At 35.8% G+C, this 12473-nt stretch overlaps 1 protein-coding gene across 5 annotated transcripts in view; it reads right to left on the bottom strand.

Moving 5' to 3' along the window:
* Positions 1–12473, bottom strand: part of LOC128380949 (calcium-activated potassium channel subunit alpha-1-like) — an 89572-nt gene that overhangs the window by 34322 nt on the left and 42777 nt on the right. For all 5 annotated transcript variants that reach the window (XM_053340848.1, XM_053340847.1, XM_053340849.1 and 2 more), the window contains exons 6-14: positions 9625–9700; positions 8676–8751; positions 8342–8512; positions 6486–6577; positions 1998–2108; positions 1761–1866; positions 1548–1630; positions 536–605; positions 202–357 (exon numbers count right to left, since the gene is read on the bottom strand). In XM_053340848.1, coding sequence (XP_053196823.1) covers positions 202–357; positions 536–605; positions 1548–1630; positions 1761–1866; positions 1998–2108; positions 6486–6577; positions 8342–8512; positions 8676–8751; positions 9625–9700 — 941 coding nt within the window. The remainder of the gene's footprint in view (positions 1–201; positions 358–535; positions 606–1547; positions 1631–1760; positions 1867–1997; positions 2109–6485; positions 6578–8341; positions 8513–8675; positions 8752–9624; positions 9701–12473) is intronic.

Here is a 12473-nt window from a genome sequence, read left to right as displayed (position 1 = left end):
CTCTTACAATTACGAAAAAAACTAAATGAAACACAAAAACAAGGTTATACCAGTTTAATTTGTATTGTACAAGTTTATTCCCATCCATTCATCAAATTAGGCCTCATCTGGAATAATCATTACCTATTCAGACAATGATTATTGACTGTTCACTTTTGAATTTAACACAGCGAGCACTGATGGATGAATAGTTGTAGCTACCTTGATGAAGGACCTCATGGAGAAAAGGTTGGCCAGCATGGTGGAGAGGCCCTGAGCCAGGCAGCTCTGGGCAATAAAGCCAAGTTTCAGCTCTGCAAGACAAATGGCGTCGTCGCCCTCCTTCCAGGCCCAGCTTGGTATGTTCAAAAGGTGAGCCTGAGAGGAAACATGAAGTTATATGGTTGCTTCATAAAACTATAAACTGCAGCAAAACACTTGTAAGATGTTTAAACCATGTAAACTAAACCAAGCATTAATTAAGGTTGAAACTGTTCAAATACAACAAGAGCAAACCTAACTGATGACTCAAATAAAAGGAACAGATTGTACCCACCTTATTGTGGTACTGCAACATTTGAGTGATTATTCTGATCTTTGGATGGTAGTTCTTGATGGATATTACTCTAATGCAGGACAAGAAGGACAAACAAAATCACTAACTTGATAACTTACACTTCTAAAATAGCATTTTTGTACTGTATATTACAAACAGTATTTACAGTTAGGCAGCTGGCAGTTTTTATGTTATTTTTTAATGTCCAGAGATTTAAAACTAGGGATTGTTATGTTGTTGTTGTTATCTCTGTAAAAGTAAACTGCAGGTTTTTTAACAGATTCTCTCTGAGTTCTTAAACTTTTCCATAAGCGAAAATGAGCACCATAAATTTGTTCATGCTGAGAGTCTGTCTGTTTGCTTGCAGCGAGAGCCAGCTCTGACACGCTCGCTTGCACCCACAAGTCCAGGAACAAGTGGAAATTGATATCAGACACTGGTTTTCACTTTTTGAGATATGAGCATTTGGTAGGATTTTATACACTATTCTATTCAATTCATTCTATTGTTTCTGGATTTCCAAAACACAGTACCTGTCAGCTGTTAAAGAGGACATGCTGTTGCACGAGTTTACCGGTCAATGCTATATTGACAGTTTTCATCCTAAATTATTTAGTATTTTCAAAGATTCACATAGACTCACACATGGTGGGCCAGTGGAGTTTGTGTTACAAGGAAAAAACAACAAAATGCTTGCAGAAGAATGCAAATATGTGCTTGCATGATTACAGCAACTTTATGTTTACTGAATTTGTGAACATATTATTCTTTAGTTTCCACATCAGATCATCAGTTGTACTGTAGTCTGGCATGTTACTGACTTGAAGATCTCTGAAGCCCATGAAAAGTGAAATAGCCTTGAAAGTACCAACAGTTTAATAATAATAGTTTATAGGTATTTTTCTCAGAAGCTGCAATTCAATCATACATAGTTGGTCACAGGGTAAAACAAACAAACAAACAAACAACTCATAACCATACTGTAAATGTTGGAAAGGCTGTAGTGGTTTACCTCATGATGTTGGATGCATCCTCAGCATCAGGGTCAGCACAGTATTTGTTGGCTAGGATCAAACATGCATCTGCAGATTCAATCTGAAAACAACATTGCAACACACAAAATGATCCAGTCAACAGCAGACAGAAACTTTATAATAGAGTCTTTATAGACATGGAAATAGTTTCTCTCTGAGCCACAGACGAAGACGTGTTATAAGTCAGTTACCTTGACTCTGGCCAGGTCATGTGGGTTTAGGACAGACCCTTGGTAAAACTCCACCTGGGTGAAGTGCCGCTTGAATAAGGCTTCCAGCTCAAGATTAGGGGAAATACTGAGAAAAAAGAGCAATTCTTAAATTTCAGTAGAGACACTACTTCCAATCTCCTGAAGAGATGATTGTTATATCTTCAGCAATGAAATTTGATGTTTTCCAGCAACAACAGTGAAAGAAAATGTACTTACTTATGGAGAAAAACAATTTCTACATTGACATCATCCCTGTCCTTGTGTAGGAAGTCTTTTAGAAAGTTGGACACACTCTCAAGTGTTATATGACCACAGACCACGATGTGCCTAGAAAACGAGGTGCAGAACAATCATGAAACTAAAACGTAGTTGAAATAAAAGTCAACAACAAAACCCACAAATTGTTGTTCATGTTCGCCCCAGAATTAGAAGGTAAATCTGAGATGGGATGGATGTAATGGACATGAAAAGTAATCAGTACTGTTGTATTCAGGTGATTGATTTGAAATCTGTGTGGAAATAAAACTATGTCAAAGGGGGGATGGTGTATGTTTCTGTTTTGACGACTGAGGACTGAATGACTCGGTCAGAGAGCACTGCGGATTTCAGTATCAGATTATAAAGGATCAGAGTTTACTTAGATGGAGATTATGAAATCAGCACACAGTCACAGATTACCACATATCAAAGATCATTTATGTAAGGAACCCAGTTTAGAGCTATTCCTATCTTTCTTTATTATATATTCATTTAAAAAAATAAATACCAGGAAAACGTTTTGTTTTTCACTGTAGTGTTTCTTCATGGCTTTAATGCAATGAATTAATCAAAATAAGTTATTTTGCACTAGCTGTTCCAGTAAAGCAGTTTAAATGATATTTAATCTATTCAGTGTTGGAAAGTAACTAATCTGCTCAAGTACTCCACCACATTTATTTGACAGCTTTAGTTACTTTTCAGATGAAGATTTGACACGATTGATAATATAACAAGCTTTTAAAATACAACACATGGTAAAGATGAAAGCAGTGGTTTCCAACCTTATTTTTGCTTTTTGATGTTTTACAAAAAGCACTGTGTAGTTGGGGTTATATTTCAGATGTCTGTGAGGTGTTAACAGCTCAACCAAATAGGGATTTTTTTCCTCTAAACTTCTCACATGGCATAATTTCATTAAAGGTTCAAATGATCCAATATTTCACTAACAAGTCCGAATCAGAACTTCGGTTTTTCTTCTTTCCTCTCCTGTTAATCATCTCAGGACCCCTTAGATCCGGTGACCCTTTGGAGGGGCCCAACCCCCCAGGTTGGGAACCACTGAAATAGACTGTATAATCTGATGATGTCAAATAATATCAGAGGGACCAAACCTCTACTTTTACTTTAATGCTTTAAGTACATCAAACTGTTAATATATGTGCACTTTTACTTTAATAGGATTTTTCATGCATGATATCTAGTAGTGGAGTATTTTCACATTGCTGTATTGGTACTTTTACTTGAATAAAGGATCTGGGTATTTCTTCCACCACTGAATCTATTACAATAATGACTGAAATTATACCATGCACTGTAAAGATATAAAGAAGAATAGATGGAATTTTTAAAAATTGCAGTTATGCTATACAGCTGAGAAAATATCTGAAATAGACATTAAAAGTTAGTATGCATAATATTTAAAAGTAGGAAGCAAAAACTAAAAGTATGTACAGATTAAAATTGCATCTATAGATGTTCTTTATTTCTCTGAACTGTTGGCTGCTAGATATTAATGGTGCCAGTGTGTCCACTACGTTTCAGTGAGTAATTATATGAAAACATCTCAATACAAACACTAATGAGCTGGTATTTGCTTCAGCTTGCTATGACAATCACATGGAAGAAAAAGGCTGATATACTACATAAAATATTAACACATTTTTTTTTTTTAAACAAAACAAAATCATAATTAATACAACAAAACATGATACACGAACTGAAAAGTATTTTATTATAAAGTGATTAAGTTCTAATAACTAATTTCCTACAACACTGACTTACAAAAGAAACAAAGACTGGGTTAAAGAAACCAAGTCTTTGCTTCTCTAAAACAAAGTGAACGACCACCTTTACCAAAAGCACCACAAGGCGTTCTAAAAGAAGCCATATTTTCTTTCGAGGGCTGAGGCATCCAGCAGAATCTCACTATCTTTAGAAACAGCTGCAGAGCTTAGGACACAAAGGTGTATATGTTAAAGGGAATAGTTTGACATTTTGGGAAGTCTGCATATTTGCTTTCTTGCAAAGAGTTAGAAGAGCAGATATATCTGTGCATTAGGTATGAAGCACTTAGCTTAGCTTAGCATAAAGCCTGGAAACAGTTAGCCTGGCTCTATTCAGAGCAGAAACATACACCTACCAGCACCTCATAAGCTCACTATATACCATATATTGTTTGTTTAATCTATGCACAAAAAGAAATACTACCACAGCAAGTTGTGGTTTTATGTTAATCACCTCCTGACACTACAGTAGCTCTATACTTACTGTACAGACATGATGTGAGTCCTCTAATACTTTTAGCAAGACAGCAACATAATCACATTTCTCAAAATGTCAAACTATTCCATTAAACTCAAGATTTTATTTATTCCTGAGGGTGTAGGTCAGACTGAAGATAAAGGCCAAGAATGTTTAAAAGCAAAGCATGAGGAAATAGACAAGCATAAGCAGGACAAAAATAGTTTTTCCAGTGCAGAAAAACAGAAAATTTGGGGGAGAAAAAAACAAAACCAAAAAAAATCAGCATGAAGCAAGCAATGGCACACAGGACCGAAAGTATGATTTTGGTGATCCAATTAATATTGTTATGGTTAATTGTATAGTTAATTGTTTTCTGTCAACAGATATTCATAATTTTCTATATTCCATTTAAAAATTAATCAGGAATTAATCACTATTTCTGTTTTTTAGGGCAAAAAACATGATTATGAATAATTAATCTCTTTTTCTGCATTCTGTTCAATCAGTGGCACAGTAACTACATATTTAATACAGATAAGTAGTAAGAAGTTATTATTTATTGAGTGATTATTTATTATTTATTTATCAGATTTTTCATTTATTGTATTCCATGCAATTTGTCTGGTGTGCAAATTTGGCTTTTGGAAGGATGGGATGGGAGATGGATGAACAAAATCCAACAGTGTGAATGAATGCAAACATTTACAAACACAAATTGAGCACAAATGTACATTGACAATAAGCAGTCTAATTACAAGTAGGACACCACAAAACATGTAGGATTTTCTCTGAAATGCGTCACGGAAGAATAAGCTGGAATCTGTCGATTAAAATCATATAACAGCACCTCAAACAGTTCTTGTTAAAAGTTGAATCACTATTGTAAATTAGTGCTCACAGCATAGCAACAATGAGCGAGTTATAAAGCAAGACTATGTAATATAAAAATAAACAAATAACACATCTTTCCTCTTGCAAATTAAATGTTAATTCATAATTAATAAAACCCCTGCTCAGTACACTCTAGGGTTTTGCTTTTACATCCTTACTTGTTCTGGTATATGACCGGCTAGTGGCTAATGCTAGCTAACGTTAGCAAACTTTAGATAGATATCTGACAGCTTTGCTGAGTTTATGATTTGTTCATACTCATGCTCCAGTTATTATTATCGTGTTTTAGCATTTACATTTATCATCTGGTCGATTATTGTAGCCACAGCAATAGTTATTTGCTCGCTTTAAGCTACATCCCAAACTACATCCCAAATGCTAAAACAGGCTAACCTAATCTTTTGAAATGACACACTTTAACACAGACTTAACAAACTTCCTTTTCTTTAATCAGTAGCCATAGTTTAATCTTTTGTAATCTTTCTCCAACAATAGCATGTATATCACAGATCGAGATGTGAGAAAATCCTACATGTGCCATCTTTAGGCATGACAGTAATACATGTACATGACTACGTTGCAAAAATATCCATCTTATCATGTCATTTTTGTCTATTACTGCTATCAAAGTCTTTCTTAAAGCGTGAACAAACCTGTTTGGCAGTAAAGTTACTTTTACCTGGCTCCAATATGAGTTGACTTTTTAAAAAATATACTGACAATAAGTTTTATAAATGTTAAAAACAAGTAGATTTTAATTGAAAATAGATCAAAATAATCTAACTGGACAAGCAGATTTCTTTCACTTAAAGGAAAAAGAATCACTTTTATGAATCACTTGTTGAGATGGAGATTTTTTTGCAGTGTAAAAGCTGACATTCATTCATGACAAGCAGACATGACAGCTTGCACAAATAGAAGCAGCAGCTATACAGGACACACATTTATCATGGCCAAGTTCTTCAGTCACAGTGTGACTTTAGTGCTAATTGAGATCATTACATCTCAAATGACAGTTTCATGATGTCTCTTTAAACAAAAGTCAGGGTATGTCACCTCTTTATGAGAGGGCCAATTGAGTCACACAACACCACACCATTGAAAGTTTGCTGTTTTTTAATTTGTTTGACTTACTTTCTGCCTCTGGTCGAGTTATAACTCCCTCCATATTTCTTCCGATTAAGGATGAGAGCAGCAATTTCTGGCACGTAGCGAGCAAACATGGCCTACATGCATGAAAAAGAAAAAGAAAAGGGCATGCAGAGAAGGTTCTACTGCGGTGGAGGCAGTAGAGCCTCCTTGAATACTTACTTTCTCCCATTAACAGCACTATAGGAACCACCATATTTCTTGCGGTTTCCTATTAACTCTATGATTTCAGGGACGTAGCTCGCAAACATGGCCTAAGGAAAAGATAGGAGACAGAAGAAGAGACTAAAAAAAAGACAGGCAAAGAAGAGCAGGTCCTCTATTTTTGCTTTAAAGCAATCCGTGAAGTCTGGAAGAGGAATTCTATGTGCAGAGTAGTATTAATATTTATTTAGTTGATAACAGGAAAAAGGAGAAAGAAAAAAAGTTGCAGTGCATTCAAATTAGTCATTAATGACTCAAGGAAATTGCGTTGAATGTAGCCTGAAATTATAGCACAGTTACATTCAAAATATTGAAAAAAGTATGAAAATGGGGAAAAAAGGAAATTATCAGGCCAATATTTACAGATATTGAACCAAAAGAAGAATAAAGGAGAAAAATGACAGCCGATGAGCGGTATGTCAATCTGTGATAGAAAAATAGAAATTATAACAAATTAAGAAAAAAGCCTTATATGCCATGTTTTGTCCAACAAACACACATGTCGGGATGATTTGAATAAGGGAGCCAAATGGATGGCAGACCGCAACTTAACACTGAACTTCTACACTGCTGCACAATGAAGAATCAATCTGAGGACTTAAAAGAGCCACAATATGTTTGTGCTACTATACTAACAGAGAACTGAAACTAAAAGAGACACAGGTGCCATTTAACTAATTATACATGAGTGGAAAATCTAAACTATGATTGCATCGTTTTCATTATAGTTAACATTTTTCATATATTAAAATTCAAAATTTAAGTTTAACAAATACAATTTAAAAATCAACATTAGCAGGAGACACATCTCGTAAAGTAGTTTACAGTTTCCAAATTACTTGTTTCAAACTGCTTGTGAGTATTTAATTGTTAATGCACAAAAGGTGTAAGTATCCTGCTTCAGTTAAATAATAAAACAGACTTGCAATACCCATGATACATGAACATTTGTAATTACAAGAGTAACTTTACAGGTGATCTGCACTAATAAAACATTATGTTTATAAAGCAAATAGGGGTCTCTTTGTGCCCCTCTGGCTCTAAAAATAAACCAAGTTATTCATTTGAACCTTTTTTTTTCATTTCTGCTATTTTTTCTTAACTTTTTATGATGACAAATGTATTTTGATGATCACAAAGCTTAGAAGAGAACTAAATGTTGTTTACACCCATTTTATACACAATTCTCTTTTATTAAACAATTCTATGTCACCATAATGTTTTTTCCACTCTGGCAAGATATTTTAAAGTCCGGATAATAGTGTCATCTAAATTACCTCTGGTTACTTTATTCTGCAGGTAACTCCCATAAAGGATTGTTTCTGTTTAACTGATTGCTTTCATTCTCCACATTATATTCTGTAAATGTACCTTCAAATATTTGTGCAGAAAGTGAGATTATGTCGCTACATCCATCAAACTGGGATATAATAAATCATCCCTGAGTCATTGTGTTTGTTGGATTGGGAGAAGGGGGGGAGGAGAAGGAGAGTGGAGCCACCTGAAACCGCAGTACTTTAACAGTTAATAACAGATGCAAATCTTCGACTGTACATGTCATAAAATAATGAATATGTAAGCAAACAAAATGACAGCATTATACCTGAATAAATGCTGCAATATTGTAGACAACTCATTACAATACATGACATGCAACAACATACTGTGGTGAAGTGATGAGCTACAAAAACAGCTCAGTGTAAACAAAGGGTGAAGGGGCGTCCTGTGTTGGGATCGTCCCGGTGTTTAACACAATGTAATGATTGGTTGCATGGAGGATTTAAGCAGGAATAAATAATGAGAGGGATTTTTACCAAACCACCAAGGATGAAGAAGACCATAAACAGGCGGCCCAGGGTGGTTTTTGCATAAACGTCTCCATAGCCAACAGTGGACATAGTAACCATGAGTAAGTAGACACATTCCCAGTAGGAAAGTGCTTGAGAATTTTGGAAGTTTTCCCAAGGATCCCCTGAGTTTTCCACCTGGAACAGAGTTTGAGATTAATACAACCACCTTGAAAACAAATGCAAATAGTGGATTTTTATCCACTTTGGCAATGCACTAAAAATGATACACTAATATTGAGCAGGCATTCATTATACCATTATACTTCCCGTTCTACTTCAATGGCTCCCACTAACTTACCAAATGTATGAAGCCTGCTGCAGTTAGCCATGTGCTTATGAAGATTGAACACAGGTTCACCAGCTTTATGGAGTTGCTATTAAAAGGGGGGGGAAAGCCAGACAACAAAATTATTTAGTATTAGTTATTACATTGGCATTAGGAGAGCACATAGATACAAACAGTGTCCAAGATGTCAAAACAAGTTGATAGATTTGAAGGACACATGCTCTAAAATGCATTACACAGCTTGCATTTTGAGTTCAGTCATAATGTAAGATAGTGTGTGATTGTGTAAATGAGCTACTGTGAGAAACAGTTAAAAAAAGAGGGATTCAACAGAAACACAAAACATGCGACACAAAACACTCAAGTTAAAAATATGACCAATGTAAATGGTAACACATGCATTATGTGAGTAAAGGTCTTCCTCACTATACAATTAGGATTCATAGGTGCAATGCTTCATAAATAACACACATGATGTGTAATTGTGGGATGAAACACTTCGTAGTCGTTGTCTGACCTCTGTCCACTTCTACTTTGCGTGTTCTGTTTTTACCTTCATCTGAGTGCATGAGTCAGGAGATTATTCTAAAGCATTTTGTTGCACTATAAGCTCTTCCTGACATGACATCTGTGCAAAAAGCTTTAATTCTAACAAACAGAAAGCTGTTTAGTTCAAGACTCCATCATAAAAAACAGAGCGTCCAGTGCACAAAACAGCATGCTGCATACCAAGCAATCAATTTCAAATGTAATATTGATGGTTACCAAATTGAAAGAATGAATATTAATTTTGCATCAAGCAAAACATGACTAAAATACAAATTTTCCTCAATCAAAGTAATCTCAGTGCCTTATTTAACAACATGAGTGTAATATCACTATTCATGCAGTATTTCACAGGACAACAAATATTACAGTGTGCTAAACTGACAAAAATGGGGAAAAATATGAATACACTTACCTTGTCTTTAGTATATTCAAAAACTGTAAAATTTCTGAGAACTGTATCAACCTTAAGGCCCTTAAAAACCTCAAGCCTGTGAGACAAAAAGACCATAAAGAAATTACCAGACATAATCAAAACAATTCAGACATCATCAATAACAATCACTCGCGGTCTGAAAAACAAGTCATACCTTTCATACTTTCATCCATGTTTATCAGCTTCATTGGATTCATACTGACAAAAAATAAACTCCAACAGAGCAAACGATACCAAGCACTTACTGTCTTATAAAACAAAAAAAACATTTATAAAGTGAGGAAAAAATGAAAACAAGCTCGGCATCCCAGGTATCTCTTGAACAACTCATCACACTCTGTTTTAATCTCAGGAGCCTGTCACAGTGCCGGAGTCTACCTGATAAATGTTTCATTCTTACTGAATAAAACCCTGAACGCGGAAGAGAAAACCTGGATTAGAGTAAAGACAGGTGGACACTGTCATGGCAAATTGAATGAGTAAACAGTCATGACGTCAAATCCGTCAAATTTGAGGGTATTTATTGGGAAGAAAAAAAAAACTAGAGCCTGTTGCCAGGAGGTCAAGGACATTGTTGCAGCAACAAAATCAGCAGCGACAACATCAGCCTGAGCTGCTTTGACATCCATCCATCTGTACATGATTGACTGTATCATTAGAGCACCATCATTAAAGCTATGTATATCGCATTCTATTAACTACTTGTTTACTGCTGTGTCTGTCCAAAAAGCTCAGATAATCAAAACACATTTTCTTTCCTATGTCTCATTATTTAAGTGCACAGCTTCCAGCTGAAAGGAACTTCCCACCTTAGTTTAAAAGCCAAATGATTAATAACTCAGTTTGAAAAAAAAGTAGTGTCCGCCCCAGTGTTGGTGCCGCATAGACAATTAAAAGCCACCTCAGCCAAGAGTGAGCAATCAAGTGAAATCCATCTCCACTTGCATTAATCGTGAGGACAAATTTCCCTGCTGGAATGGATTTGTGTGAATGCCAAATGACACAAATCAAAGACATTACGGGAAGCCATTCAGCTACAAAAAAATTTAAATAAATAATCTTTTACTAAATGACGTGAACCCTGGTGTGCCTTGCCAAAGCTCTTTTTTTTCATTTCAAGTGTTTGCCAGATGGGGATCATAATACAGAGAAAATCCTGAACCTGAACCTGCTCCAGCTGAGTCCAAAGAGTTCTAGACACGCCAGCCTTCTGCTTTATTGGAGATTCCCCCCTCGCTAGCACGTTCACGCAGGTCTTACCCCAGTAGGAGATTACATGGACACATGAACCAAAGTTGTAACAGATGCTGTCCTGGTCCTCTTTCTCGCTGACCTGCCCGTGGCCCATCCTGACTCTGTAGCCCTTCTGAAAGAGCTCTCCGGTAGATTTCTTTCGCCTTCTTGTGTTTGCAATGGTCTGTGTGCCTCCATCAGTCCCTCGGTACACTAACATCTTAGTGGGAATCATGTCTGTAAATCACTTATAATCACCAAAGTTTCCAAATACAAGTCTGCTTCACAACCACGTCTTCACTCTTCTGCATCCACCTTGCCAGCTATCATGTAGAACAAATATGATCCTCTTCCAAAAAAGGAAAAAAACAAAAACAATCAAGTGCTTTCATGATATTGGCACCCAACAGGTTGGCGTCAAAAAAGACTCTTTTTTTGTCTGATTTACTTCAAACTCTCTAGTATTCTCATTGCGATTGGGCGTGTACAGCGAGCTTAAAGCAAACCCTTTCCCATCAGGATATTAGTGTGTAAGCTCCTTTAGGTTTCATCCAGAGAAAGGAAGAGGCCAGGCGTCTGTCCATCAGCTGGCTTCACAATGTAACCCACATCTCATCCCTGTAACCCTGCAACTGTTCTGGACAATACGAATCTCTAATCTTGGACAAGAACAGTGTTTATCTGTGTTTTGCATATATAACAGAAAACAAGTCATGTGAGTGGACAGTCACGCTGTGTGGGGCAAAATGAGGAGCTTTGGCAGTCCTGTATTTTTTTTGATGGATTTAGTAATTCTGCAACAATCCCTAAATTAATCACATCTGATGTAATAACAGCTATTGTGGTTTACTTTAAAGCTAAAAGCACAGTGTTAGAGAGAGCAACAGCACTGCAGATGCATGGAAATGTGACTTAAAATATAAAATATGAGACACATGCTCTAAATCATCTCAGTACAATGAGGGGTAAAAATGTTCCAAAACCTACTTCGGTGTCTATGAGCTTTGAAATCTTCTTCTCATATTGCTTAATTTGAATTGTTTTCAATCTTGTATTTCTTAAGGAACAAAGCAAAGATTAGAGAGAAGTCTGAAAAAATAAACAGATTTTTGTGTAGCAGAGTGTAATGCTTTATTTTATGGGCCCACTACTTGTAAGTTTCTAGAAATCAATTGAAATGTTACTTTGTAGAAAGGGCTATATGGTTTGCCACCAATTCTAATGAATCCTAATTCATTGCTAGTGTTACTATACAGTCTTTGCACAGTCACTTCAAAGCAGGTCAGCTATATGTGGAAAAATGTCAAATTTGCAAACATACAATTCAACATATGTTCACAATATTTCCTTACTCTCAGCCAACTAAACTCAAATAACTTTGTCAACTCTCTTTTCCCTCTATTAAATTACATTTTTCCAGTAAAATTATTAAAAAATGATGGGCCCCTTATAAAAAAAAGCATACCATATTTCCCTCTTTCTTATCCCATTAATAATCCTGTAAAGGTCCCAACAATGTAGTTGGTAAGCACTACTTATGAGCATTTGTATTTGAGGACATTTAGTTTCTGTGGACGGTTTGATCCTAAAAGCCT

This window comes from Scomber japonicus, chromosome 20, assembly GCF_027409825.1.
Source record: "Scomber japonicus isolate fScoJap1 chromosome 20, fScoJap1.pri, whole genome shotgun sequence".
NCBI lineage: Eukaryota > Metazoa > Chordata > Actinopteri > Scombriformes > Scombridae > Scomber > Scomber japonicus.
The sequence above is the reverse complement of the archived record's forward strand: the minus strand, read 5'-3'. Positions and strand labels throughout refer to the sequence as shown.